This window comes from Plectropomus leopardus, chromosome 1 (genome assembly GCF_026936395.1).
Source record: "Plectropomus leopardus strain MGB_pleo_1.0 chromosome 1, ASM2693639v1, whole genome shotgun sequence".
Lineage (NCBI taxonomy): Eukaryota > Metazoa > Chordata > Actinopteri > Perciformes > Serranidae > Plectropomus > Plectropomus leopardus.
Genome location: NC_142176.1, coordinates 42,869,617 through 42,897,173, shown reverse-complemented (window position 1 = coordinate 42,897,173; position 27,557 = coordinate 42,869,617). Strand labels below are relative to the sequence as shown.

At 43.7% G+C, this 27,557-nt stretch overlaps 1 protein-coding gene across 2 annotated transcripts in view; it reads left to right on the top strand.

Annotated features, from left to right (window-relative positions):
- adamts17 (ADAM metallopeptidase with thrombospondin type 1 motif, 17) overlaps positions 1-27,557 on the top strand; it is a 144,859-nt gene that overhangs the window by 85,528 nt on the left and 31,774 nt on the right. For both annotated transcript variants that reach the window (XM_088081458.1, XM_042485175.2), the window contains exon 15: positions 15,814-15,934. In XM_088081458.1, coding sequence (XP_087937584.1) covers positions 15,814-15,934 — 121 coding nt within the window. The remainder of the gene's footprint in view (positions 1-15,813; positions 15,935-27,557) is intronic.

Here is a 27,557-nt window from a genome sequence, read left to right as displayed (position 1 = left end):
TAAAGTTCTTTCACTGCATCATCCAGGGTTTGACTTCATAGCCATAGTATCGATGGCTTTTGTAGAACTGCTTACATGATAGGCCAATTTTGAAGCTGTGCATTTTAGCAAAGGTATTCGAAAGACTTGTCAGCATTCAACTGAAGTAATTTCTCAATAAAAATAGCATCTTATCAAGGTACCAATCTGGCTTTATGAAAAAAACATAGCACAGTTTCTGTGGCCCTTGTGGTTTTAAATGACATCATGGAAGCACTGGACTTAAAGAAAGTGTATGTAGCATTATTTATAGACTTATCCAAGGCGTTTGATGCTGTGGATCATAATATCCTGATTGATACATTGCACAAAACAGGCTTATCCGAACATGTAGTTCCTTGGTTTTAGAAATTATTTATTGGGTAGAACACAGTGTGTCCAAAATGCAGGGTCCTCATCAACATTTCTGAAGGTTTGAAAGGGGGTACCACAAGGGTCGGTGTTAGGGCCCATTTTGTTTTCTATCTATATAAATTATCTTTGCAACAATCTGTGAGATGCCTTTTATGATTTTTATGCAGATGACACAATAATTTATTGTTTTGCATCGTCTGTTGTATAAGCTTTCACTCTCTTACAGTCGACCTTTGATGTTGTTCAGGCCCGTCTGCAAAGGCTGAAGCTAGTTTTAAATACGGGCAAGACTAAGGTCATGCTGCTTTCCAGGGCTACTTTGCTGCCAAATAATCTCCCCGGGTTAACTTGCCAGGGTACATCCATTGAATTGGTCTCGTGTTATAGGTACCTGGGTTTTCAGGTTGATGATCGTCTAACTTTTAAGAATCACATTTCAAGTTTAGTTTCTAAACTTATGGTAAAATTGGGCTTTTACTTTAGGAATAGATCTTGCTTCTCTCATGGAGCCAGGAAACACCTTGTGTCAGCAACTTTTCTTCCTTTGCTTGATTATGGAGTTGTACTGTACAGTCACATGTTTACGTTCAATGAATACTGTTGTTGTTGTGCTTTGAGGTTTGTCACTGGATGCAAGTATCGGAACCATCATTGCACTTTATACAAAAAAGCTGAATGGTCATACCTGTCTGTCAGAAGATCCACTCATTGGTTGACTTTTATTTATAAGGCTCTACTTGGTTTGGTCCCATCCTATCTTGGAATTTACCTTGTTAGTAACCAAGGACATTAAAGTCTACGATCCAATGATTGCCTTACTCTGACTGCCCCTCATGTCCTCACAGAACTTGGTAAAAAGGCATTTCGTTATTCTGCTCTCTCTGCATGGAACTCCCTGCAAGCTGAATTAAAATTTTCAGACCTGATCCCGATTGACAGGTTCGTTGAACTTCTTAGAACCAAAGAACTCAAAAGCATTGGGCATTGTCACTTTTTTTAAATCAGACGGAACAATTTTTAAACTCTCTTTTTTTTATTCTTTATTTTTTTTAATTGTATGACTGTTTTAATTCTCATGTTATGTACTGTAAAATTCTGCTGCCTCTTGGCCTTGACTTTTGAAAAAGAGATTTTATATCTCAATAAGCTTTACCTGGTTAAGTAAAGGTTAAATAAAATAAAAAAAACTCCTCGCTTTTCAGGTTGTTGTCTGATCTATGTGGAAAATACAGTTTCAGCAATCGCCTGTAAAACTTTTCTGGTTGTTTCTTCTCTGAGAAGCGGGGAAACCTGATGACGGCAGGCTTTCCAACTGTTCTTTTTTGAATGCGTCCTTTGTTACTCAAAAGGGGAATGTCATTTTTGCTTTCAGTTGCTGTCCATAGAGAGTCCTGTACTGTAAGGCAAATTCAGCCAAACACATGCCTTCACACTCAGGTGTCGCAGATCTGTCTGTGTACTTTTCTGGTGTTCCTGACATCCACACTTCCTCTGCATCTGATGCCATCTCCTGTGACTTGCTCATGGAAAGACTCATCTTCACTGCATTTTGCTCAGTCTGTAAGAACACGGCATTGCATGAACACTTTTTCAGTGGCAAGCTGAATGTCTGTGCCACAGACTCTTGGGCACTGACCTCTCTGCGTTTAGCATATGCTTGCATTATATGCTTCATTTCATCTTTTTCATTCACATCTTGTTTCTGCACATCTTGAATGACTTGATTTAGGAATTCATTCATCTCATGTTCCAGCTTGGACATGTATGACATCATGTATGCAAGACAGCAGTATTCGTCAAGCACATACTGGATGTCCATGTTAGCGTTCCATGCTCTCAGCAAATCTGCATTGTATCCATTGACCCAACTGTCGTTTGGTTTACCGCTTCAGCATTATGCTATTGCCATTGATTAGATTATTGACACATTTCCTGTACTCTCCGTAGGTCAAGTTGTATTTTTTCAAGCAGCTCAGACAAGCTGTTAAATGAGAGCTTTGGGTCACTGAGCAAATTCCTCACTGTTTTCAGCTTTTCCTTGGCCTCCCTTTGTTCTTTTCGAAGAGTTTTTTCATTGGATTTGGACTTTTTGTCCTTGCCTCTGGGTTTTTTGTCAGTTTTGCTTTGTTTTTTATCCTTATCATTGATGGCATTGTCATCATCATCATCATCAGGGGCATCATAATCTGGGTAGGAGATAGTGGTTCTTTCCATGGGCAGTTTTGGAAATCCGAACCTGCACTCCTCATTGCCTCTCTTACATGATTTAGAGTGGTTTATGCTGCAAACTTGTACCTCCGACACAAAAATTTGTCAATAAACTTGCACATGTCCGATAATGTCATAATGTCATAATGTTCTCCAAACTGAGGTGAATCTTTGACCCAGACCTCCTGCAAGTGAATGTGTGGGCTTGCTCTGGCTTGAAACTCCACTCACCCCATGACTTGTTCACCCTGTTGTGCTTTTGTCACATCGATGACCTCAGGCTATCTCATTTCAGCTGCAGAAAATGTCAGGAAAAATGTAGGCTTTCCCAACTGCCTGACCATAGCATTGAGATCTTTCAGTGTTTTTTCCCAGTACACTGGGGTGCCTCTCAGAGGTTGCATGAAGCGTGTTGCATCTTTGTTTGTTATCAGTCTTTCCACCTCTTGTTTATCTTGAAGCATCTCGCAGGAAATTTTGCATCCATCTGTGGTGCTTGTTTTACCTTTACGCAGTTGGACTGACATGCTGTTTGTAGCCATGTGTGTTTCTGTCACAAACTGTGAGAATAGGTAAGTCTGGTCATTTGCAAACCGGGTATCTACAGAGAACAGCCTTGCATTGAAGTACATGCTTGGAGACAGTTTAATTCTTCTGGCCTCATCTAGTGTGTTCTCTCCGGTTGGACACTGCACTGGAAAAGCCATGGCTTCTAGTTTTGGTATGGAAAAGAAGCCAACTGGTCTGTTTCCTTGGGCGGGTGCAATGCCGAATATTCTATCACCATATGATAAAATTTCCTCCGATATGTCAGCTGGCTGCATGCAAGTGTCCAGGGCTGGACCAGGTCTCAGTTCCTCTTTTTCTTTCTCTGCGTTTTTGGACTGGTCGGTCTGTTTACTATTTGCATCAGCAGTGAGTTCCATCTCTGACATCATTTTTTCCTCTGGGTGAATGGGCTGCTCAGCATGTGCAGTGTTTGCATCTGGATAGTCTAGGTGTGTCTCCTCTGCATCATTTGTCTGGTCGTCTGGGAGACTGTCAAAAGTAGCACTTTCATCAATAGATATATCTTTGTATTCTAAGAGCGTCTCTTTAAGTTTTGCTAGTGCAGCCAGCACATTATTCATGTTGACTGTGTAGAAGTGCTGATGCCCTTTGTACTTGATGTGTTGTTTCAGTTTTACCTGCAACAGCTGGGCTTCGCTGACGGGTCTTGGGAGACAGTTCACTGTTGCTTTGACCTCTAATGGTACACACACAGCAGCACTGTGTACTGCTATTTTTGTCGTAGGATCGTAGGATAAAATCGTAGGATTTTCGCAATCAATTGTCTTTCAAGCATGTTTAATTCAACCAATTCTGGGGGGACCGCTGCCAGCTCCAGGTTATTTGCGATCGAAATGGATGACATGCTTCCTCTCTTCACGTAGCTGTCATATGTGTGGCAGATCCACTCCTGCATTCTCTGGCGAAATGGTACAAGGGGCTGAACATTCAGAGTCACAAACATGAACATATTTTCCTGTCAAGCAAGCAGCTACCACATGACTGTTTTGACATATTTTGACCTGTTGCAGTGCTTAACTTGATTAGGAAACAGAGTCCTCTGGCACATTGTGCAGACACGGGCAGGTCCATGTTGAATTCTTTCAGAGAATAAAGATACTGCAGCTTGCATCGCCATGCTCATCACAGGCTGGGCTTGAACTACAGGCTGAGAACTATGCTGGTGGGGGATGACAGCCTTTCTGTATTTCTTTTCTATTCAGAGTGCACACTGCAACTTGTGATGATTGTGAAGTGCAGTATTGGAAGCCAACATGTCTCTTTTGCGCTGAGTATAGTGCCGAATGTGACTCAGCCTGAATATCAGGTCACTGTGATACCTGGTTTGAACGTTTTGCTTGCTGAGTTTTTGCCGGTATTCCTGGTCACATGCATACCTCTGGGCCATGAGTCTTCTGTGTTAGTTCTGAAAATCAGGATCTGTGTTGTACCTGTTAGTTATGTATTTTCTTTGTTTGCTTTGAAAAATCAGGATCTGTGTTGTACCTGTTAGTTATGTATTTTCTTTGTTTGCTTTGAAAAATCAGGATCTGTGTTGTACCTGTTGGTTATGTATTTTTTTTTCCTGCTTTTGAAATCATGATCTGACTTGTACCTGTTCGGACAATATTTTCTTTGTCTGCTTTGAAATTCAGGATGTGTGTTGTACCTATTGGCCATGTATTTTTTTTTCCTGCTTTGGAAATCATGATCTGACTTGTACCTTTTTGCACAATATTTTCTTTGTCTCCTTTGAAAATCAGGGCCTGCTTTGTAATAATGTATAGTTTCTTTATGTTTCGAACATGAGGATCAGCCTGGTACCTCTTGAACATGTGCACTTTTGCTTTTCCTTGAACATGAGGTGTGTGTAACACTGTTTGTATGATAACAGCTTTTGTTTGCGGTAATGACAGTCTTGGACATATTTAGTTTTCATAGTCTGCAAATTTTTCATCCGAAATTCTGAAGAGATGGCATATTTGTTTTTTTTGTGTATTTTTTTTTTTGCATCAGTTGGTGTCTTAGGTGTAGGTTTGTCTTCAGACGGTACATGTTGCACTTTGAAGAATACAAAGTCTCTTTAACTGTAATTGCTAATTTGGTTTTGGTTGTGAATATTTTGAAGATGGGTTGACATTTATGTGTATGAAATATAGACAATGTTTTAAGTCTGTCCCTTGTGTGTTAATTGTAAAGGAAAAAAGCCTACCTTTTTAGGTGGACAACAGGGGCCAGTGGGTGCATCCGTTATCAAGGAGCTTCTTGGACCTGTCTGTTGTTGGGCCATCTGCTAACACAGGTTGCAAAATTAACTCAAGACAATAAGTATTGTATAGCTGTACCTCTGTGTAATGGGAAAAAAGCTACCTTTGTAGTTGGAGAGTGAGAGCAGGAGGGTGCATCTTTTCTCATCCAGCTGTTCGTTGGCTGTGGAGGTGTCTGTGTTCTGCGAAGCTGGTAACAAATGATGAGAATGTATTCAGTAGAGTCTTACATAATGTCAAACCCTGTAGCCACTTAGCAATTAACATATCAAGGTTTGTTTAAAAAAAAAAAGAAAGAAAATCACCTTATTAGTTGGAAAATGGGAGCAGGTGGGTGCATCATCCGTTATCCAGAAGCTTCTAGGAGGTGTCTGTGGTTGGGCCATTTGCTAACACAGGATGCAAAATTTATTAAACTCAAGACAATAAGTATTGTAAAGATGTCCCTCTGTATAATGGGACAAAAGCTACCTTTTAAGCTGGAGAGCGAGAGCAGGAGAGTGTATCTTTTGTCATCCAGCTGTTTCTTGGCTGTGGAGATGACTGTACTCTGGGAAGCTGATGACACATGATACAAATGTATTCAGCAGAGTTTTACATAATGTCAATCCCTGTAGCCACTTGGCAATTAAAATATCACGGTTTGGTTCTAAAAAATCACCTTGTTTGCTGGAGAATTTGAGGGGCTGTGTGCATTCTCCATTTGCCAGCACATTTTGACTGGTGGAAGTGTTTTGACCTTCGGATATGATAGAACACCAAGTGAAGCTTACAGTATGAACTTACACAAAGATTGTATTTTTATTACCCACACACACCATTGTGTGAATTGCAATAGAAAGCTGTGGATGAATTACTTAGATACCTTGTTTTGTTGAAACTGGGTGGGCTGATTGGCGCTGAATCTCCCAGGTAGAGCCTTGTCTAGTGCACTTTTTGGGCCGGGGATCTCTTCCCCTTCATTGGCATCTTAAAAAAAAAATCAATGATGAAATATAATTCTTACAAAAAATGTTAAGTCTATCAGCGATGATAAGCATTCATCTTTTTCTACTGCGCAGCCATTTTTTAAAAAATATTCAGACAAACTGAATAAGTTCTGAAACTGGCTTCAACATGTGCCATTTAAAAATACAAAAATATTGTATTTTTAAATTCTAGTCTTGAAACTTGGCAAAAATATTAATTTCAACAAAAGTATTAAACTTTTAACAATGGCAAAATTAATATGTTGTCTTGATAATTGTCCTACTGTGTTCTAAACTAAGCTAACAAACTACACTGTACAAATAATTTGACCTAAAATAAGTCTAAACTATTGTAAACCAAATCTAACCTAATCCAATACTATCCTCTAATCCTAAACAATGAATATGATGTAAACATGAAAACTTATTATGTTATCACTGTCTTTTCTTCTGTCTTGACGATGATGGACAAAGGAAACCTAAAACAGGAAAAAGACAGAAAATACAGGGAATCACTTACGATTGTGGATGACCACATACTAAAATTTGCCACTACAACTAACTTTGGTATCAATTAACTTAGATAATGACACTGAACTTTGTCCAAGTTTAGCCTCTCTATCTGAAGTCAAAAAAATAAAAAGAGCTTTATATGACATTCTGAGCATATCTATGAATTAGAGTCAGGGACGGAATTTTCTGCACATGGTTGTCAACATGAAGGTGGCTGAGTTGTCAGCTATCACCTAACAGTGCTCACAATAGCAGCAGCACTAACAGAGTTAACTGAGAGTGGTGGGGGGTTGAGGCACATTACACTTTTGTAACAACAGCATTGTTTCCAGCGAAACTGCCTGTAAAAACCAAGTGTTAATCTCAAAAACAGTCATCTAACAGTTGTTTAAAGTTCAGATTTACTAAAGCAACTGTTTGAGTTGACCTTCAAATGCATCCTGATGCAGACCCTGAATTGGAACACAGCTTATATAGTGCACTATATCAGTGATAGGGGAAGATTTTGGACACAGCTAGAAATGACCAATAGGAGACATCCTATCGGAGATGTCAGATCACATGCCGTCATCAGATATCATTGGCTAATAGCTGAAATTTTAAATGCCAATAACTGGTATGCATGGGGACAGCCATGAACTGTGCTGCTTTCACAAGAAATGGGAATTTCTGACACTTGGTATTGGCTGATTTGTTTAACTTGCTATAATTATTACATTGTAGAACTATAAGACTTAACCATGGTCTTTTTAATTTGCACCAATGTTTTCAATATAGCAAACACTATTTACATTTCTGAAAGGTCAGGAAATTAACATTTTTACTGCATTATTTATTATTTAATTCCATGTCCACATATATAATCGCATAATTTATCATTTTAAAAGGAAATTCTAAGCAGTAGTATATATATATATACAAGGGCCAGCTAAGAGCCCCCTCCACCTGAGGGGGCACAAGGGCCAATGATGGCAATATGTATGGTCAATTAACTATTAATTACCAGTGGACAAGTGAAAGAGACATCACTAAATGGCATCTTTGTATTGGAAAAGTCACGCACACACCAGGATGGCACTCTGTGTGTGTGTATAAGTGCCTGTTGCTATGGTAATTAATGGCCCAGGTGCACCCCTCCTCTCCCCTCTGCTGTCAGGTCAGCTCAAAGGAGGCATTTGAATTTGATGGAAATGTCCCTGTCAAACTTCTCTATTTTATAGCCACACCTTTCACCAAATAGTCGAAATATTACAACGAGAAGCGAAAGGAGGTCGTAACGAACGCAGAAATATGAAATTTGAACCTGAAAAAATATCTGCTACATATTCCAAATCCTTGCGTAAGAAAAAGCTTGCAACAGCAAATTTCCAGCAATTTCTCATCTCAGTTTGTATTGGAGTAACTGGGGAATTTTTTGGGTCTCCCTTCCTTTGTAGGAGCACTGAGCCAGTTGTGTTGAGTTGTCGGCTTCCAAACTTTTCTCCGATCGGCCTGTGTTGTGATGTACAAATTGTGTATGAAGACCTTAAACTGTGGGCAGGAAAAGACTTTGTTTGAGAAATTTTTGTGAACGAGCAGAGACAGAGATATCCAGAGTGCAGGACCTCATTAGTGATGTCACGTGCTCTGACCTCAACATTCCGTCTGCATTTGACTCCATTATAAACGCAGAAATCGTCTGAAAAGAGCATAAAACTTAAATCCCCAAAACTTAAAAACTGTAAAAGATACAAAAGAGCTGAATCATACCAGAAGATTTGGTGTGGGCCTAAGAAGGCCCAAGATGGGGATATTCCGTGGATGCAAGATTAAAATCCAGAGACCCAGTGCATGCCACATTCAGTATCAGAATCCGTTTTATTTGCCAAGTACATTTACATATACAAGGAACTTGGTGTTTTTGTGCAAAACAATCAACATAAAGGAAGTAAATTTAAAAAAAAAAAAGAAAAAAATATAGAATTTAAATAGTATTTAGGCGAACAAAAATGTATTGTTTTCAGACTCTGGGGCTGGATTAGAGCCTGTGTCATGTGGGTGGTGAAGGGAGGGGAGTATTGTTTATGATGGTGACAGCAGAGGGGAAGAAACTGTTCTTGAGTCTTGAGGTTTTGGTCCTGAAGGACCGCAGCCTCTTGCCAGAGGGGAGGGTCTCAAAAAGTCTGTGTCCAGGGTGAGAAGGGTCGGCCACAATTTTACCAGGGCCCTGGAGGTGTACAGGTCATGGAGAGATGGCAGGTGGCAGCCAATCACCCTCTCTGCCACACAGATGATTCGCTGCAGCCTGTTCTTGTCCTTCGCCGTGGCTGCAGCGCACCACACTGTGATGGAGGAGGTGAGCATGGACTCAATGCTGGCAATGTAGAAGTGCACCATCATTGTCTTTGGCAGGTTGAATTTCTTTAGCTGCCACAGGAAGTACATCCTCTGCTGTGCTTTCTTGATGAGGGAGCTGATGTTCAGCTTCCACTTGAGGTCCTGGGTGATGATGGTTCCCAGGAGGCGGAATGACTCCATGGTGGAAACTCACAGAGGGTGATGGGGGTGGCAGTGGTCCTTCTGAAATCCACTACCATCTTCACTGTCTTCAGAGCATTGAGCTCTAGGTTGTTCTCGCCGCACCAGGTCATCAGATGATCAACCTCCCACCTGTAGGCGGACTCATCCCCACCAGAGAGAGTCCACTGACGGTGGTGTCGTCCGCAAACTTGAGGAGCTTAACAGACTGGTGACTTGAGGTGCAGCTGTTTGTGTGCAGGGAGAAGAGGAGAGCAGAAAGAACGCAGCCTTGAGGGGAGCTGGTGCTGATGGTTCTGCCATCAGAAACATGCTTCCCCAGCTTCGCCTGCTGCTTCCTGTCAGACAGGAAGTCTGTGATCCACCTGCATGTGAGTCAGGCACATTCAGCTTGGAGAGCTTGTCCTGTAGCAGAGCCGGGATTATTGTGTTAAAAGCAGAGCTGAAATCCACAAACAGGATCCTGGCATAGGTTCCTGCTGAGTCCAGATGCTCGAGGATGAAGTGGAGGGCCAGGTTGACCGTGTCGTCTAAAGAACTGTTGGCTCTGTATGCGAACTGCAGGGGATCCAGAAGAGGGTCCATGATGAGTTTTAGGTGTGACAGTACAGACGCTCAAAGGACTTCATCACTACAGAGGTTAAGGCGACAGGTTTGTAGTCATTGAGTCCTGTGGTCCTTAGTTTTTTGGGGACAGGGATAATGTTGGAGGACTTAAAGCAGGTTGGTACGTGACATGTCTCCAGCGATGTGTTAAAAATGTCTGTAAACACAAGAGACAGCTGATCGGCGCAGTGCTTCCGGGTGGAGGGGGAGACAGAGTCCGGTCCAGCTGCTTTGTGGGAGTCCTGGGCCCCTGCTGTGGTGGGGGCGGTGAGTTGTGGAGTGGAATCATCATTTGGGATGGTTTCAGGACTGTCCCATTGTCTCTCAAAGTGACAGTAAACTCATTCAGGTCGTTGGTGAGGCGCAAGTCATTCACAGAGTGGGGGTTTTTGGGCTTTTAGCTGGTGAGCTGTCTGAGGCCCTTCCAGACTGAGCCAGTGTCCCTGTGCGTGAACTTTTTTTGCAGTTTCTCAGAATAGCTTGGCTTTCTCACCGCCCTGCTAAAGGTGTATTTAGCATTTTTGTAGCCCTCCTTGTCCCCACTCTTGAATGCCTCCTCCTTTCTCTGCCTTAGCCATCTGAGTTTGGCTGTGAACCAGGGCTTGTCGTTGTAACTCACTGTAGTGCGTGATGTTACACACAAGTCCTGGCAAAAGCTGATGTATGATGTCATAGCCTCTGTGTACTCATCCAGACTGTTTGTGGCAGTCCTGAAAGTATCCCAGTCAGTACAGTCCAAGCAGTCCTCCACAGCTGCACTGGTTCACTGTTTTGGATGTCGGTGGGACATCCAGCTACAGAAATTTTACTTAAGCTGTTGAATACAAGAAAAGGAGGTAAAACACATAATTATCAAATACTCACACCTGAGTCTCCGCCCACAAATGTTGCAGATGTTCCAGAAGGACCCCTTGACTGATCACCTTCAAGGGTCCAGCGACAAGCTCTGGCATGCTGATCCAGAATGAGCTTCAGGGTCAAGACTTTTGTTCAATACTGTCAAGTCTGTCAGAGCCTCAAACATGACAGCTGCAAGGAAATTGCAGAGAGTTGCTAGGAGTGAACTTAATGGGCCCGTTTCTGAGCAAAACATGTATCATAAGCATTTGTTTACCACAGAGCTTAGTTCTGCAATGATCAGAAACCCATTGAAAAATCCCATAGTCTTTTTGACTAGCGAACAGGGGCGAAGCTCACGTCCTGTTTGGCCTGCAGAAAAACGCCATCCCTAGGGCACTGTACCTTTGCTCTCAAGTCAGCTGTCCACAAATACACTGAAGTCACAGAAACTAAACTGAATTGTGGGGATATTCCTAAGCAAATTGATACAGTACCTCATTCATTAGCATTTATTTACCAGTGGTAAAGTGGATCCACAGCTTCCTCCCCTGTGGAGGGTCCCAACTACAGTCAGTCTTTTGTGTTTATTTGCAAGTGTTGGATGCCAGTACATTTGGGAGGAATTCCCCCTCGTTGTGGCCAAGGCAGAAAAAGAGAGAAAGAGAAAGAGAGCAAGAGAGACTGGTCCAAAATGTCAAATATGGATGCAATTATCGTGACGCACATGTGCTCACAAAATACTTACTTCATACATCTCAACTTACAGTCTAGTAATGACTCATGGGTTTTATTTTTTGCATTTCAGTATGCATAACTGGCATGAATGTCAGGTGAAAACTATTGCAAAAGTATCAAGGATAATACATTTCAATAACAACATGAAAACAAAAAAAAGTGTGTCTTGGTCATTCACTGTCTCTCAGTTTGTGGCATATTGGTACATACTGTGCAGCATGCTATGCTCTGTCTCCTTTTCCTCTGACTATTTTTGATTTTGAGAGCTCACTTAGCTGTTTGAAAACTGAAATTAAAGACTTGAGCTTGCTGAAATAAATGTTCAACAATAGTTTAAATGGTAGAAGAAAGTGCAGTTGTGTGTCAGCCTCACTTGTTGAACAGTGACCACGCATTCTGTTGTTTTTTTGGCTGCCATGATTTTTTTGTCTTCCTTTTTCAATTGCCAGTTTTTGGTCACTGAGCCTGTACTTGGTTAGGATCTGTATCTGTTTCTATGTCTGACAGCAGAGATAACCCACCAATTCAACATTCTAATCAGCTTTGGACTTTCTTTACATTGAGTTATAATTGACTAAAAGACTATAATTGACTTGACTTTCACTGGTATTTGGAGAGCAGTGTTGTTGTGAGACTGGTCAGTGTGTCTGAGGGGCCGTTTACACTGCAGCGGTTCTTGCATGAAGTGTTAACTTTAGTTGTGGTTTGGCCTTTTGTTCACACGACAAAGGCATTTTGGAGGCCTGAAAAGGCAAACTTTTGAAACTTGTGGACCCTGTGAGAGCATTTACATCATAACTGCATGTTATGCACGAGGGTGTTCTTCTATGGTGTGTCATAACAAAGTTACACCGCTAACTACTGGCCTGGCATGCATACTACAGCGTTTTTTTTGGGTTGTTTTTCTGGATTTGTGTACACAAGGATCGTTCTCACAATGTTATCATAGGAACACTTTTTTTTTCTAAGCCTGAGACACTACACATGGCCTGAGAGAGGGCAGTTAACCTAACCACCATCAGATATTGGAGCCTCTTTTTGGCTCAACTGTTGGGTTTTGAAGACTTTTAAATGGAGGCTGTCTCAGGGGCTGGATTTAAGGTGATGAAAATTTGAGTGCTCTCTTTTGAATGTTTGTTATTTGCAAGTGTCTGATTCTGCTCTGCATGCATTTGTTGATGTTATTCTGTGTATGTGTAAAATATATCTGCAGAATTCTCCATGTAGATATTCTTATGGATGTTTTTCCCAGTGGACATAGCCATGAAGCTGAAAAATCTCTTTTTCTGGGTACAGAATATCTGAATTTACAGCCCATGAGGCGTGTGCACGAGATACTTATGGCGGCCAAGCATGGCTGCGTGTGCGGGTGACTTCCACCAGTGGAGCAGCTGCCTTCCGGTTTAGTGCTTCGCTGGCTTGAATGGCGGACTAAAAAACATAATCCTGCCACTCTTTTAGACTTTCCAAATGTTATCAAACTGGATGGCTTAAATCTAGAAAATGAAATTAGTCATTTCGCACACAAAAAATTATCCACTGATTTACTTTCTTTTTTGATGTAACTCTATGGGGACAAGTCTTTCTGGGCCCGTGGGCATCACGTGACATACCCGGATGGTGTAACTGAACTCCACAAGTGGTGACCGTGGATTACCAGAACCACCCATAAACACTGACAATTATGACGCAGCAGCTAACAATGGAATTAGAGGCAAAAGAAGGACTAAACTACAGTGCACAAGTAAAATGAGCTAATGGGATCACATTTCACTGGGGTTGTACCTTGTATAATTCTATGTGACAAATACTTCATTGTACTGATGGTCAAATGAAGCCTCATGAACCATTTTCTTTCTTTTCTGAGTCTACTAGGTGGCACTCTCTGTTCAACAAAGAGTTGAAAGCATATAAAATTGCCTTTGCTTGACCTTTTTTCTTTTCTTTTTTTTTAACAATATCGCCATCCAGTTGGCTCAGAAAAGAAAGAAAACGGTTCACAAGGCTTCATTTGGCCATCACTACTTCATTGAATACCTGTTTTTGTATGTTACTGATGGTATCTTATGTTCATTCTTTTATTTTTCCGTTTTACACTGGGACCTGGGAAAAAACAATTTCATCCCTCTATGCACTACACAGAATGTAGACAGATGACAATAGAGTCTCTTGCTAAATTGAAAGACATTTGTCATCTTCTGTTCTGCTTCCTTTATGTTTGCAGTTTTGCAAACCCAGCGAACACCTGCCAAGCTCAGCACTCAAACCAACCCAATCTGCTGGGCTCTGCCAAAACATTCCAAGCTGAGCACATGTTCTGACTTTCACCTGAAAGGGAGAAGCACTTCAGCAGTTGGAGAATCTGAGTTGCAGACAAAAAGAAGTAGTCAGATACTGATGTTACAGAGGGAGGAGGAGGCATGGATGTTTTTCTAAGCCTGGCATGCAGACTCAGGCATGCTGTGAAAACACTGGCAAGGAGAGAGAGAGAGAGAGAGAAGAAAGAAAGGACGCAGACAGGAAAAGGGGAAAGAAATATATTCAGTGAAGCTATGAAAATAGACGTTCTGGCTGGAGGAGGAACCTGGAAGTCTGACTGAGCTGGAGAGGGGCCCTGTATGGCTCTCTGATTCAGCAAACTTGGGACGATGCAGGCAAGCTACTGAGCTGTGTTGTCTACTAAAACCTGTCAGCAGTTACTGCTCCCTATCTGTGATATTAATTATTTTTCTTTTCTGTGTGATCACACCTTTCCTCTGTTGTTCGTACTGGATCCTTTTACAGACTCCTACAGGATTCTCTGCTAGGGCCACTGCTCTGCTCCTTGATATACAGCTCTCCCAAACAAAGCATCTGACCCCAGCTGTTTGCCTCTGTATGCCTGACAGTCATTTTTGGGTGTTGCACCCAAAACTGCAACACATTTGCTGTCAACATATTATTTTTTTTTTTCTACAATATCCACTCCTGGCAACTTCTGACTGAAATCCGCAGATTAGAAGTTATTTTAATGGCTCTGAGGAAGTGCTCAAAAGAGTGTTCTGTCTAACTTCTACTGACTAATCTGACATATTATTTTGCCTCAGTCTAAAACTTCATGTATTGTACTGTCGCAGATTCCTACAATGTAGGTATGAAGTTTTAGCTCAACACAGAATTTTGACCGACTGATACCACCACTGCTGCACTTCATGGTTGTATTGTACAATAATGTAATCACAGAATTTTTAAAGTTAATTGTGATAAATTACTGTTTTTGATCTCATGTTTTAAACTCCATTATTTTGCATTACAAAACAGTTTTGAAGTCCATGTTAAAAAGGTGAAGCAATTCTCACCTTATTGTCTTGATTAGGAATCAAATGACAAAAACTGCATGGGACTAGCATAAAGTGGTGGTGTGTGTAAAGGGGACTAGGCAGCTCATGGGTACCCACAGAACCCATTTTCATTCTGATATTTTGAGGTCAAAGGTTAAGGGACCCCTATGAAATGATCATGCCATTTTTCCAATACCAAAATTTAGCCTAAATTTGGAGCATTATTCCCCACCTTACTGAAAAGCTGACATGGTTGGAACCACTGGATTCCTCAAGTTGTCTAGTGTCATATGATACCAGCATCATCACTGTATCTTTAAAACTCAACCAGGTACAGCCTCTTAAAGATGCGTGGAAGTAACAATAACCGTGTTTACATTCTTTCATTTCCTTTTGACACAGATTGTTGAGCTTTTCTTTATAAGTGTAAGTCCAGGACCGTCAGGGCTGTGGGCATGTGCCTTCTTTGCCCTCACAGTTTGGATTACTGCAAGTGCACTGAGAAAATTCATGGCTGCAGGAATTGTAACATGAGGCTGAAAGTTTCTACAGCCGCTCTTCGCAGATACATTTATGGCTCATTTATAGCTTGGTGTTATCAGAAAAATGACTTGTTGAGGACTCAATCACACCACCAATATGTCAATTTATTGGTAGGGAAAATAGAGGTTGGTGGATCTTACTCCTGAAGTTATAGCATTACCCTCTGATTGGTGGCTGAACTGCATATGACACCAGGACAGGCCCAGATTTTACCCCGCACATAATTTCTTAATTCATTGGAAATAAGGATTTATACAAAAGACACACACACAAACAAACACACATTGATTTCACTGTAGGAACTCCTTAGACTTTTGTTTTGTTTTACTGTTTTTCACTCTTTTGTTGTTGCAGAAAATTGGCTGTGATGGCATCATCGGCTCCTCAGCCAAAGAGGACCGCTGTGGGGTTTGTAATGGAGACGCACGCTCCTGTAAGATAGTACGAGGAGACTTCAACCACACCAAAGGAATGGGTGAGTGTGTGGGTTTTAGTATCCAACTATGCTCTGTGTCTTTAAGTATGCAGCGGATTTTGGCTTTCTAGAAAACATTGCACATCCAATATTGCCAACCACTGCTTATATGATGCAGTTTGATTTGCAGACTTCTGCAACAATTGGAATAAATGATGCCAGCAGTTATCATTGCTACGTTTGCTGTCAACAAGCCTCTTCTGATTCCAATAATATTTTATGTAATGTGGTCTAAAATCAGTTTCTCTGTTTTGTAGAATTATTTTGGCATGAAATGGACTAAAAGACTGACAGAAATTTCAGAAAAGCTGGCATAAAATGGTCTTGGTCAACTACTGCCTGAAAACATCATATTGGACTTGAGTACTGATGAAACCCAAATGTACATGTCACATGGATGTTTCTATATAAAATATCACACAATCAAACGAAGCACACACTGTACGATTTTAGCTCGTTTTTGACCTGATCTTTGAGCTGCATGACTCATCGTTGAGTTAGGCTGAATTTTCAGCTTCAGCAGGCGCTGTTTGCTGTGCAGTGTACAGGGGGAGCAAGGACTATACATCTGCTCCCAGACGAATGGTCGGATGAATTTCTGACATGTCAGAAAATTTGATTGGCCGACTCAGGTTCTCACAATGTTGAAGCAGAGCCCCAAGTCGATTCCCCACTGTCAGTGCCTTTTTTTCCCTCTGTGCCTGCGTGAAGTGGCAAACAGAGCAACTGACAATGCCATGGCAACACAATGCTGGATGTCCCCTTATTAAGAGTAATGTCAGCAACAAGCAGACATAATGTAGGAAGTGCAATTTATAGCTTAAAGCAACTGTACAAAAAGGGACGTTAGCATAGCTTTCCTCTAGTTCTCTCTGCAAAAAAAGGACAAGCCATACTATTCATGTCCTCCAAGCCATCTGCGAGTCCATATGTGCCAGTGCCTCTTTTTCTTGGAGGTTTCGGCACACAGGATTGCACAGGTTATCAAGGCAGCATGCTTCTGCTTTGTTAGCATTGTTGCTAATACCTGCCTGAGATTTCTAACTAATCTTCAATGACAACGGCCAAGAGCCAGGACAGTCTGCAGGGGCCGATGGGCATTTTTTACACATACAGTGTGAGCTCTGTATGTACATTAATCATGAGCTTTGGCTTTGCAGCGCAGGTGATTTATTCAACAAGTTTGAGTTGGAAATAACAACATGTCTAAAATTGTACAGTGTATGCCCAGTTTTAGGGATCAAACACACACATCCAGCTGTCTTATTCGTCATCTGTACCAGCCTGAGGGTTTTAAAGTAAATGTATAAGACAGCATTGTCATTACAATTGCAGTCTATTGCAGTGGTTATGATTGTGCTCAGAGATCACTGTGGCCTGATTGTCCCATCTCTTTTTATTCAGAGCTTCATTAACATTTGAGCAGGCATGGTACATGGCAGCACCGACAGCTTTCCCCTTTCATGTTACATTCTGACAGCTTTATACTCTGTTCAAGGCTCATCTATGCTGAAAGAAAAACAGATTTTGAAGATGGTGAAAATATGTGGCAGGGGGACCGCCACAATCTGCACAGACACATTACATTGTATACAGTAATATTATAAGTTAGCTAATGTAAGTAAAACGCTAGCTAAGTAGCTAAATAATGTACAGCTACATAAAGAGGAGTTAGCCTGATGTCAGCAACATCAGCCAGGTTTGCTTCCTCTTTATCTCCATGGTAACATTAAAGAGATCTGGATAAGGACTGAGGGTTCCATCTTATGCTCAGTGCAAGGCAGCGCAAGCCTTGTGATGCAAGACACTGCATAGCACAGCACAAGGGTTCAGTTGTCATTTTCACACCTGGCGCCTATGTCCTTTATCCAACAAATGTACTTGTGGCCATCTGCGGCGTGTCAATCTTAAAGTGGGGTGTAGACAGGTGCACTGTTGGAGGATTGCTATTTTGAGGCAACAGAAACACTGCATGAAAAGCCAGATTATTGGACCCGTAAACGCCCGAAAATGTCCACAAATGTCCCAGATTCCAGGCAGTTACAATGCGTTTACCGCAGAGTTTGCCTGTGCTGGGAAATGTCTGAAACAGACTCCTGCAGGGATGGGGGGGTTGGATGCGAATGGGGGGAATTATAATGAAGTCTGGATACAGCCATGGGGGCAGGGTCTTGTTCATTCCTATGAAAGCTGCTCATTGCAAGCCCCCAGAAAGTGCGCCAGGCGTTGATGCAAAATTTACATAGTGGCCAAAAATGGAATTACACTGTTTGAGTCAGTCACATGATGACACTGGCCCAGAAAGACTTTCCATTAGCCTAACATCAGAAAAGAGATGTCTGTAAACCAATAAATAATTTTTTTTGTGAGTGTCAAAACCCCCGCAAAACATTTTCTATCCCTATCTTGATGTAAACCATCCAGTTCAATGACATATGTTGTTATTATTATTATTATTATTATTATTATTATTATTATTATTATTATTACATTAATTATATATATTGACAGTACATCAGCAACTGCTTGGCCAATTTTGACATTTTATGGGTGCTTTTTGGAGGTTATTGACAATCCTGAAACCATTTCTGATATTTTCAAATTTTAGGTTTTAAACCAGAAGTGTGCATATTCTAACTGTTGGGCTGATTTTGATAAATTTCTATTCCATTTAGACATTTTAGAGAACACAATGAATTGCCTGCATTAGGCATGTAGCTTACTCTGTATTATGTATTTGAAATAACTGAAATAACTTCAAATCAGTTATAAATTGTGCTATATTTATAAACACATGAATAGAACATGGTATATATTTTAGTCTTTTTCTTCCTCTGTCTCTGTGTCTCCAAAAAGCTTTCAAAACTTTATTTACACCAAAGAGGCATAACAATAATAATTCATGCAGTATATACAAAATGGTAGCACAGCATTTGAACAAGCCAGGGATCTGATGTCCATAGTTCTTCCTCTGTCTCTGCGGAAGTAGCTAGTTTGACCATGCAAACGTGCGTAAATTGGATCTGGCAGGATATAAAACACGATAAAACACCTGTTTGTCCAAGTGAGGCTGCTGTAGGTAGCTGTCCAAGATGGCGTAATGCTTGCGCATGCAAGGAATGGATTGGGCAGGCGGAACGGATCAGGTACTAACCATGGATGTATTATAGTGGATGGGTGTATTGAAGTCTGGATACAGCCATCAGGGCAGGGCCTCGTTCATTCCTATGAGAGCTGCTCAGTGGCACAAAAGGCAGAAGAAGCTTGCCTCGCTAGCTTGAATGGTAGTCTAATAAATGGAATCTTGCGGCTCTTTTTGACTTTCCAATATAGTAAGTTATATAGTAGTATAGTAGTTACTCAGAGCACAATGATGAGCGCCGCTGCCTCAGAAATTAATGATACCAGTTGACAATTACTTGGGTATTGGGTATTAAGAATACTTAAATTATTATTTTTTTTAGAACACTCAAAGTGCTATCTTAAGTTTGTCAAACTTAACATTACCACTCATATGTACTCTTGTACTTAAGTTAAGAATGCTTAAATCATTACATCTGATAAACTGGAAACTGTGTGTTCGTATAGATTGAAAAAAGTAAGAGTAACTATTATTGAAGTAGTGAGTAATGAATGGGTAGTTACTGTTCTGCGTTGCTCAGTGTTTGGATTAGAGTTAGTCAGGAAACACTAATGAAGAAAGTGGGAAGCAGGAAAAAATTAGACAATTATTAAATATTCATTACCTAATGATTCACTCCCAGTTGGTTCTCTCTACTAAATTCCTGATTCCTCCTGATTCATTCCTCAGTCTTTCTTTAGTAACTATGTACCATATTGTAGAGTAATACAATATATATATTGTATACAACTGAATCTTGATCCTAGATGAACTAGCCAACAACAGAGATTAGCCAAAACTGTGTAGCCTGTCTGACCATTGCTGCATCTAATATTACTATTTCACCTTTTTTAGTGTAATGCACATGAAAGCACTTGGAAACTGTACTATCGAAACAAAGCTTTCAAAACAACCATTTACCACAGGTTATCCTTTCCTAAGGAAACAAACACAAAAGCTGGTAGCAGTATTATTTTAATGCAACTGTACACTATCAACATTGAGACATTTGTCAAATAATAAAATAATAATGAATGAACATAACCTAAAACAACAGTATTTAGGTTATCATTGTATTGTCATTGCAAATTTACTCAAGCTGATTCAAATTAAGATGACAACTGCAAAGTGTACATAAGTCTTTAGAGTAAGTTTGACTAATTTGGTCAACTCATACCACCAGCAGTGGGTCAAGGTATGACATCTGAGTCACAAATGAAAATCCTGCAGGAATCATAGGTTTTTTCTATGAGAAATTTCATGGCAAGCTACTTCAGCAAATTGTTGTTTCAGGCCTGAACCCAAGCAGAGCACTGGGTACCAAGGTTCATGAACACCTTTTGAATAACTTCAAATGTGTACCTCAAGTCCCTCGGATTGTCCAGGTAGATTAGCCCAAACAGAAGGGCAAACGCATGTGGGAAGTCACACACCTCATCCAGGACAACCTGTTCCTCAATAACAAGGGCAAAGCTCCTTATGTTTGGACTTGAGCTGATCGCTCCAACATGATATTCAACAACTCCAGTTGTTCCAAGTTGAACTCCCTTGACATATGTGTCCTCGGGGTCTGTATCCTAGAGAAAACAAGCATACAGGGACTTAAATAAATGTTTTAATTTTTTTCCCTCCTATTCTGTAACAATACAATTTGAAACTCAAAATATACCTTTGGTCAGTAAATTCAAAACTGAAAATAATATTTACATTCCAGAGTGTTCACCCCTACACATTAGTATTCTAGGTTTTTTTTTTAAATGTTCTGGCTCTGTGTTAATAAATTAGAGACGAAACAGAGCAAAATACGGGGAGACATTTGCTTCACTGTACAGGCACCCTTTAATTCATTAAGTGACAAAACTGTGATGACAAGACTGAACTGGAATGAACCCAAATGCACGACACCAGATATCAAAAGTCAAAAAATACTTTATTAAATAAGGCAGCAAAAAGTCTCTTACAAAAACAAATGCAAAACACAAAATCACTCCGAAGAGGAAAAGTAACAACAAAAATACTCAGAGATAAGAAACAAAGTATCAACAAAAATTCACTCTTACGAGGTAACGGAAAACTTGAGTCCAGCAAAGTATCAAAATAAAAATAGGTTTCAAACCTGAACAATACAAAAGCTTGAGAAACAACAAGGCTTGGCATGAATATGGTGCTGGTTCACTGGCTGACGAGACAAGACGAACTGGCACAGGACAAAGGGAGACGCAGACTATATATACACAAGGTAAAGGGAAACAGGTGGAGACAATCAGGGACAATCACAACGGCGGGAAAACACACAAAGGGAGGAAGTAAGGTGACCTGAAACAAGAGGAGAGTTAGGATTTCAAAATAAAACAGGAAATCACAAGACAACATGGACACAAGACAAAAAACGACTTAACACAATTTCCTTGACATGACATGTGAAGGACCTGGTGCAAATCTGCCATGAAAAATTAGACAAAATCCCCCCTGAACAGTATACAAATCTGCAAGATTCTTACCCATGTTTTTGGTGCCCGTATATACAGTATATATCACTGTGGATAGGGAAAAATGAGGCTTTTGGAAAATAGTCAGCCTGTTCAGCCTTGCGTTTTCTACTGCAAAACACCGAAAAGCTGGTTTCTATAGTGCATTAATTGGCTTCAAAAGTTGTTTAGTCACATTTCATGCCAAAAAATGTACTTTTCTAGTAAAATGTTAAGTAAAATTAAAAATTAGAAATACTAACTAAAATGAGTAATTATAAATCTTAGAGCTAAATTGCACATTAGATACATTTCATGGTCTCCGTGCCATCGGTTAAAATCTGCATGTCCGGACTAAATTAAATAGTAGCTGTCAAAATGCATGACCCTGGTCTGTTCCACATAGTCTTTGCTTGCCAGATCAAATCTAACTGAGGACCCCTGCTATATCACATTTATCATCTATTTATTAACTGTTTGTCAAAAGCATCTAGAAGGGTCCTGGTGTCCTTTCCAAGTGTTCCACTGTATGATCTGTACAGCTTAATAAGCTGCAACATGTGTGCATCCAATGATGACAGGAAGGTCTTCTTCAGTTCCACTTGAGTTATTCTGAAGAACTCTGCACAGATCTAACAGGGATGAAAGTACTCATTGATAATACTATGGTAAAGAGACACTGTGATGTACAGTTGACTCAGATCTTTGCAGTCTAAAGATAGTTTTGTGCACAAAAACATTAAACAAAAAAATACCTCCCTGTTTTTCCAAAAAACAGCCCAGGCCACCTCTCCATGACATCAGCAACAAATGGTTCTCCACTATTTCCTTCCTCCGCAAAGTAAACATCACTTCCTTTTTGGAGTCAATGAGGGCCTTGTTGAGAAGTCTTTTTTTAGTTTCTTCTTGCAGTGCATTGTTTTTTTTGTCTTTCGAGAGATTCATCAGTCTGCCTTACTGGATTGTCCGCTATCTTTATACGCCTGTTTCCGTCTGCTACTCTTTTCTGGTTTATGCTGACTTCACTACAGCCTGCCAATCGTAGTTTTTGTCGATAGTTGCCAAGCTTATATTTAATACTCATGACCCACCCATGATAGCCTATTGCTGCTCCTGGTTCCCTAAGAGAGGGGTGCTTCTCAGTTACTGCAGCAGGCACTGGTTCAATTTCCAGATTCTTTGGGTAAGCCTTGTGGGAAAAAACAGCCTGAGCTATGTTGTCTAAGATGCCCATTTCCATCTCCCTTGTTACAGTGAGAAGTGCCCCACTTTCCTTGAACAACTCATTCCCTTTTGCTAGCCTCACTTCAACGCCATAAGAAAACTGAAACGGGGTGTGTATGAACCCAGAAGCAGTACGCCAACACTCAAAGTCAGTTGGTAATAAGCTTTATTTTCGCCAGCACAAATAAAGATCAGCTCACAAATGTTCAGTCCGTTCTTCGGGTGAATTACCCAATTAATGTCTCTGGTAATCCAACGAGGTGAAGACACGAAGCTGGAACTCACTGTGGCTGGAGAGTAGGAAACCCCGTAGCTCGAAGAACCGACAACACGTGTGGAAACGTCGTCGGGGAAAACGCTGGGTCGTGGTCGGGGACAGGCAGGAGATCCGTAGCCGAGGAAACAGTCCGAGGATGCAACGGTACCGTCGAGGAGCAGGCTGAAGGATCGTCGTGGTCGAGCGGGGAGGTCTTTGCCAGTGAAGCCGTCAGAGATGCGGAACGCCGAAGCGAAGCACGTGGGCAGGGACAGAAGGCAGGTAGGTACACCGGGTGGCAGGCACGGAGGGTTGGTCGGGAACAGGCTGAGTCGGCAACAGGAAATCTGGCAAAGGAACGCTGGAAAGTCATGCATGGCAGAGGAACAATCTGGCAAAGAGTGAGTGAACTGGAGAGTCTTAAATACTGCACTGATTGGAGATGAGCTGCAGCTGAGGGGAGAGCAGGCTGCAGCAGTGGGCGTGGCTAGCAGGTAGAGCAGAGCAGAGTGAGGTGAGTGGAAAAGTACTGGCAGTGAAGGAGAGGAGGAGAATGCAGGAATCATGACAGAACCCCCCCCCCAAGGGACGGCCCACGACGTCCCAAACCCAAAGTCACAGAAGCCGGGCGGGCGGCGGGGGCCCGGAAGGAGGATCAAAACTCCTCGGACATGGCCGAAGCCCCGTCATCGACGTCATCGACATCGTCGTCATCGTCGTCGCCACCGTCACCGTCGTCGTCACCGTCACCGTCGTCGTCGTCAGCAGGAGGATCCCTCCCTGGCGGCGGCACGGAACCCCTGGAACAGGTCCCCAAACCACAAGGGCCAGGGGAAGGAAACGGAGAACGGGCAGGAACGGACGACCCACGACCAGCAGCAGCACGGGACGGCTCATCCGGATGACGCCTATGGAAGTCCTCGATGAGGCGGCGATCCAGGACCTGTCGAGCCGGAACCCAGGACCGTTCCTCCGGACCGCATTCTCCCAGTCGATGAGGTACTGGAGACCCCTGCCGCGGCGCCTGGACCAAAGGAGGCGACGGACCGTGTAAGCCGGTGCCCCGTCAATGATCCTAGGTGGAGGAGGCGGCTGAGCGGCAGGCTGCAGAGGACTCTCCCGGACCGGTTTGATCCTGGAGACGTGGAACGTGGGATGAATTCTCATGGCACGGGGTAGCGTCAGACGGACAGCCACTGGGTTGATGACCTTTTCAATGGGGAACGGACCGATGAACTTAGGAGCCAGCTTGCGGGAGTCCACCCTCAGCGGAAGGTCCTTGGTGGCCAACCAAACCCACCTGGTAGGGGGGAGCCTGGGATCGGCGTCGATTAGCCGCCAAGGAGTAGCGACCCGCGGCCCGCAACAACGTGGTCCGGGCTCGGTTCCAGGTCTGGCGGCAACGACGAATAAAGTCCTCCACCGAGGGGTAGGCCGTCTCCCTCTCTTGGGCAGGAAACAGAGGAGGCTGGTACCCATACGCACACTGGAAGGGGGAGAGCCCCGTGGCAGAGCTCTGAAGGGTGTTGTGGGCAAATTCCACCCACAAGAGCTGCGATGACCAGGAGGCGGGGTGAGACGAGGCCATGCAGCGCAGCGCCGTCTCCATCTCCTGGTTCATCCGCTCAGTCTGTCCGTTGGATTGGGGGTGATACCCGGAGGACAGGCTGGCGGATGCCCCCAAAAGACGGCAGAACTCCTTCCAGAATGCTGAGGCGAACTGGGGCCCTCGATCGGAGACCACATCGGAAGGGATGCCGTGCAGTCGGATGACATGCTGGAGGAGCAATCCCGCTGTCTCCTTGGCAGAGGGGAGCTTGGGTAAGGGCACCAGGTGCGCCATCTTGCTGAACCGATCTACCACTGTCAGGATCGTGGTGTTACCTCCTGACAGTGGCAGACCGGTGACGAAGTCCAGGGCGATGTGGGACCATGGGCGATGAGGAACGGGAAGCGGGTGCAGATGACCAGCAGGAGACTGGCGAGAGGTCTTACATTGTGTACAGACCGGACAAGAGTTCACAAAGTCTCTGGTGTCGGGGATCAATGTGGGCCACCAGAACCGTCGTTGCAGGACCTCTCTGCTCGGTTGATACCAGGATGACAGGTGAGGCGAGATGAATGGGCCCACTGAAGCACCTCCGACCTGAACCCCTCTGGGACGAACAACCGGTTCTGGGGGCAGGAACTGGGACCCGGCTGTTGTTCCAAGGCCGACAGGATACGTTCCTCAATGTCCCATGTGAGGGATCCCAGGAGTTGGGAGGCAGGAAGGATGCTGTCAGGGAGAGAGGACTCCTCCTCCTCCTTCAGGAACTGGCGGGAAAGGGCGTCAGGCTTGACGTTACGGGAGCCCGGGCGGTATGAGAGGGTGAAGGTGAAGCGGGCGAAGAACAGGGCCCAACGGGCCTGGCGAGAATTGAGTCTCTTGGCCGTGCGAATGTATTCCAGGTTCTTATGATCGGTCCAAACGAGAAATGGAACCCTGGCACCCTCCAACCAGTGTCGCCACTCCTCCAGCGCCAACTTCACCGCCAGGAGTTCACGGTTGCCGATGTCGTAGTTGCGCTCCGCTGGGGTCAGTCGCCGTGAGAAGAAAGCGCATGGGTGCAACTTCCCATCCTCACCAGAGCGTTGCGAGAGGATTGCTCCCACTCCCACATCCGAGGCGTCGACCTCCACCACGAACTGCCCATCTGGATCGGGGATGAGGAGAATGGGAGCAGAGCTGAAGCGCCCCTTGAGGTGTTCGAAGGCTTTGTCAGCTTCAGAGGACCAGCGGAACCGGACCTTGGAGGAGGTAAGGGCTGTGAGAGGTGCCGCCATCGTGCTGTAACCCCGGATGAATCTCCTGTAGAAATTGGCGAACCCAAGGAACCGTTGCAGCTGCTTACGGGAATCAGGTACTGGCCATGATGTAACGGCGGAGACCTTGGCGGGATCCATCCTCAAACTGTTGTGACCGATGATGTATCCCAGGAAGGAGACTGAGGATGCGTGGAAGTCACACTTCTCCGCCTTTACATACAGGGAGTTCTTGAGGAGGAGCTGTAACACAGTCTGAACATGATGGACGTGTTCCTGTCTGGACCGGGAGAAAATCAGGATGTCGTCCAGATAGACAAACACGAATTTGTTTAGATGGTCTCTCAGAACGTCATTAATCAGGGCCTGGAAGACTGCAGGAGCATTGGTGAGTCCAAAAGGCATCACCAGATACTCGTAGTGTCCAGTAGGGGTGTTGAAGGCCGTTTTCCATTCATCCCCCTCACGGATGCGCACCAAGTGGTAGGCGTTACGTAGATCGAGCTTCGTGAAAATGGTCGCCCCCTGTAGTAGCTCGAATGCAGATGCCATGAGAGGGAGGGGGTAACGATTCTTAACAGTCATTTCGTTCAACCCCCTATAATCAATACAGGGCCGCAGGGATCCGTCCTTCTTCCCCACAAAGAAGAACCCAGCCCCAGCAGGAGATGAGGACGGCCGGATAAGGCCACTGGCCAGGGAGTCTCTGATGTATGTGTCCATGGCCTCCCTCTCTGGTGCGGAGAGGGAGTAGAGTCGACCCTTGGGAGGGGCCGCTCCAGGAAGAAGGTCAATGGCACAGTCGAAGGAGCGGTGAGGCGGAAGGGAGGTGGCCCTGGCCTTGTTGAACACCTCCCCGTAGTCGCGGTACTCAGCGGGAACCCCTGAGAGGTCTGAAGTGATGCATGAGCGGGTGACCCCCTTAGACGAATCTCGCCACTGTAGACAGGTCTGTTGGCAAGACGGACTCCATGCCACGATCGAACCGGTGGACCAGTCAATGTGGGGATTGTGTCGACGCAGCCAGGGGTATCCGAGGATCAAAGGGAGTTCTGGGGACCTCAGGACGTGGAATTGGATGGTCTCAAGATGGGTGCCGGACAGGAGCATGGAGACGGGAGTAGTCTGATGGGTCACGGTTCCCAGAAGATGACCATCCAGGGCGTTAGCCGGAACAGGACGTGACAGGGAGACCAGGGTTACTCCCAGCTGACGAGCCAGATCCTCGTCGATCAGGTTCACATCGGCACCAGAGTCAATAAACGTGGCCAGGGTGTGAGTCTTTTCACCCAACCGAAGCTGCACGTGTAACAAGGGGCGAAGACTGGAAGCAGAGTTCTGGGATCGGCTCAGCAGTATGCCCCTTTCTACTGCTGAGCCCCCCCTTTTACTGGACAGCCGGAAACGAAATGTCCAGCCTGTCCACAGTACAGGCAGAGTCTCCCCCGACGCCGTCTCTCACGCTCCTCAGCAGTTAATCTGGTGCGGCTAACCTGCATAGGCTCCGTCCCTCCCAGACTCGAGTCCGCTTGGAGCGTAGCCGGGGGTGGTGATGCCCGCTGGTGACCTGGGAACCGGTGGGACCCTCCCTCCAGACGCTGCTCCTTCCTCCTCGCCTGAATCCGCCTGTCCAATCTTGTGGTCAATTCGATGAGACCATCGAGGGAATGAGGGAGCTCAAAAGAGACCAGTTCGTCTTTGATGTAAGGTGCTAGCCCGTTGAGGAAGGCATCGCACTGGGCGGCCGAG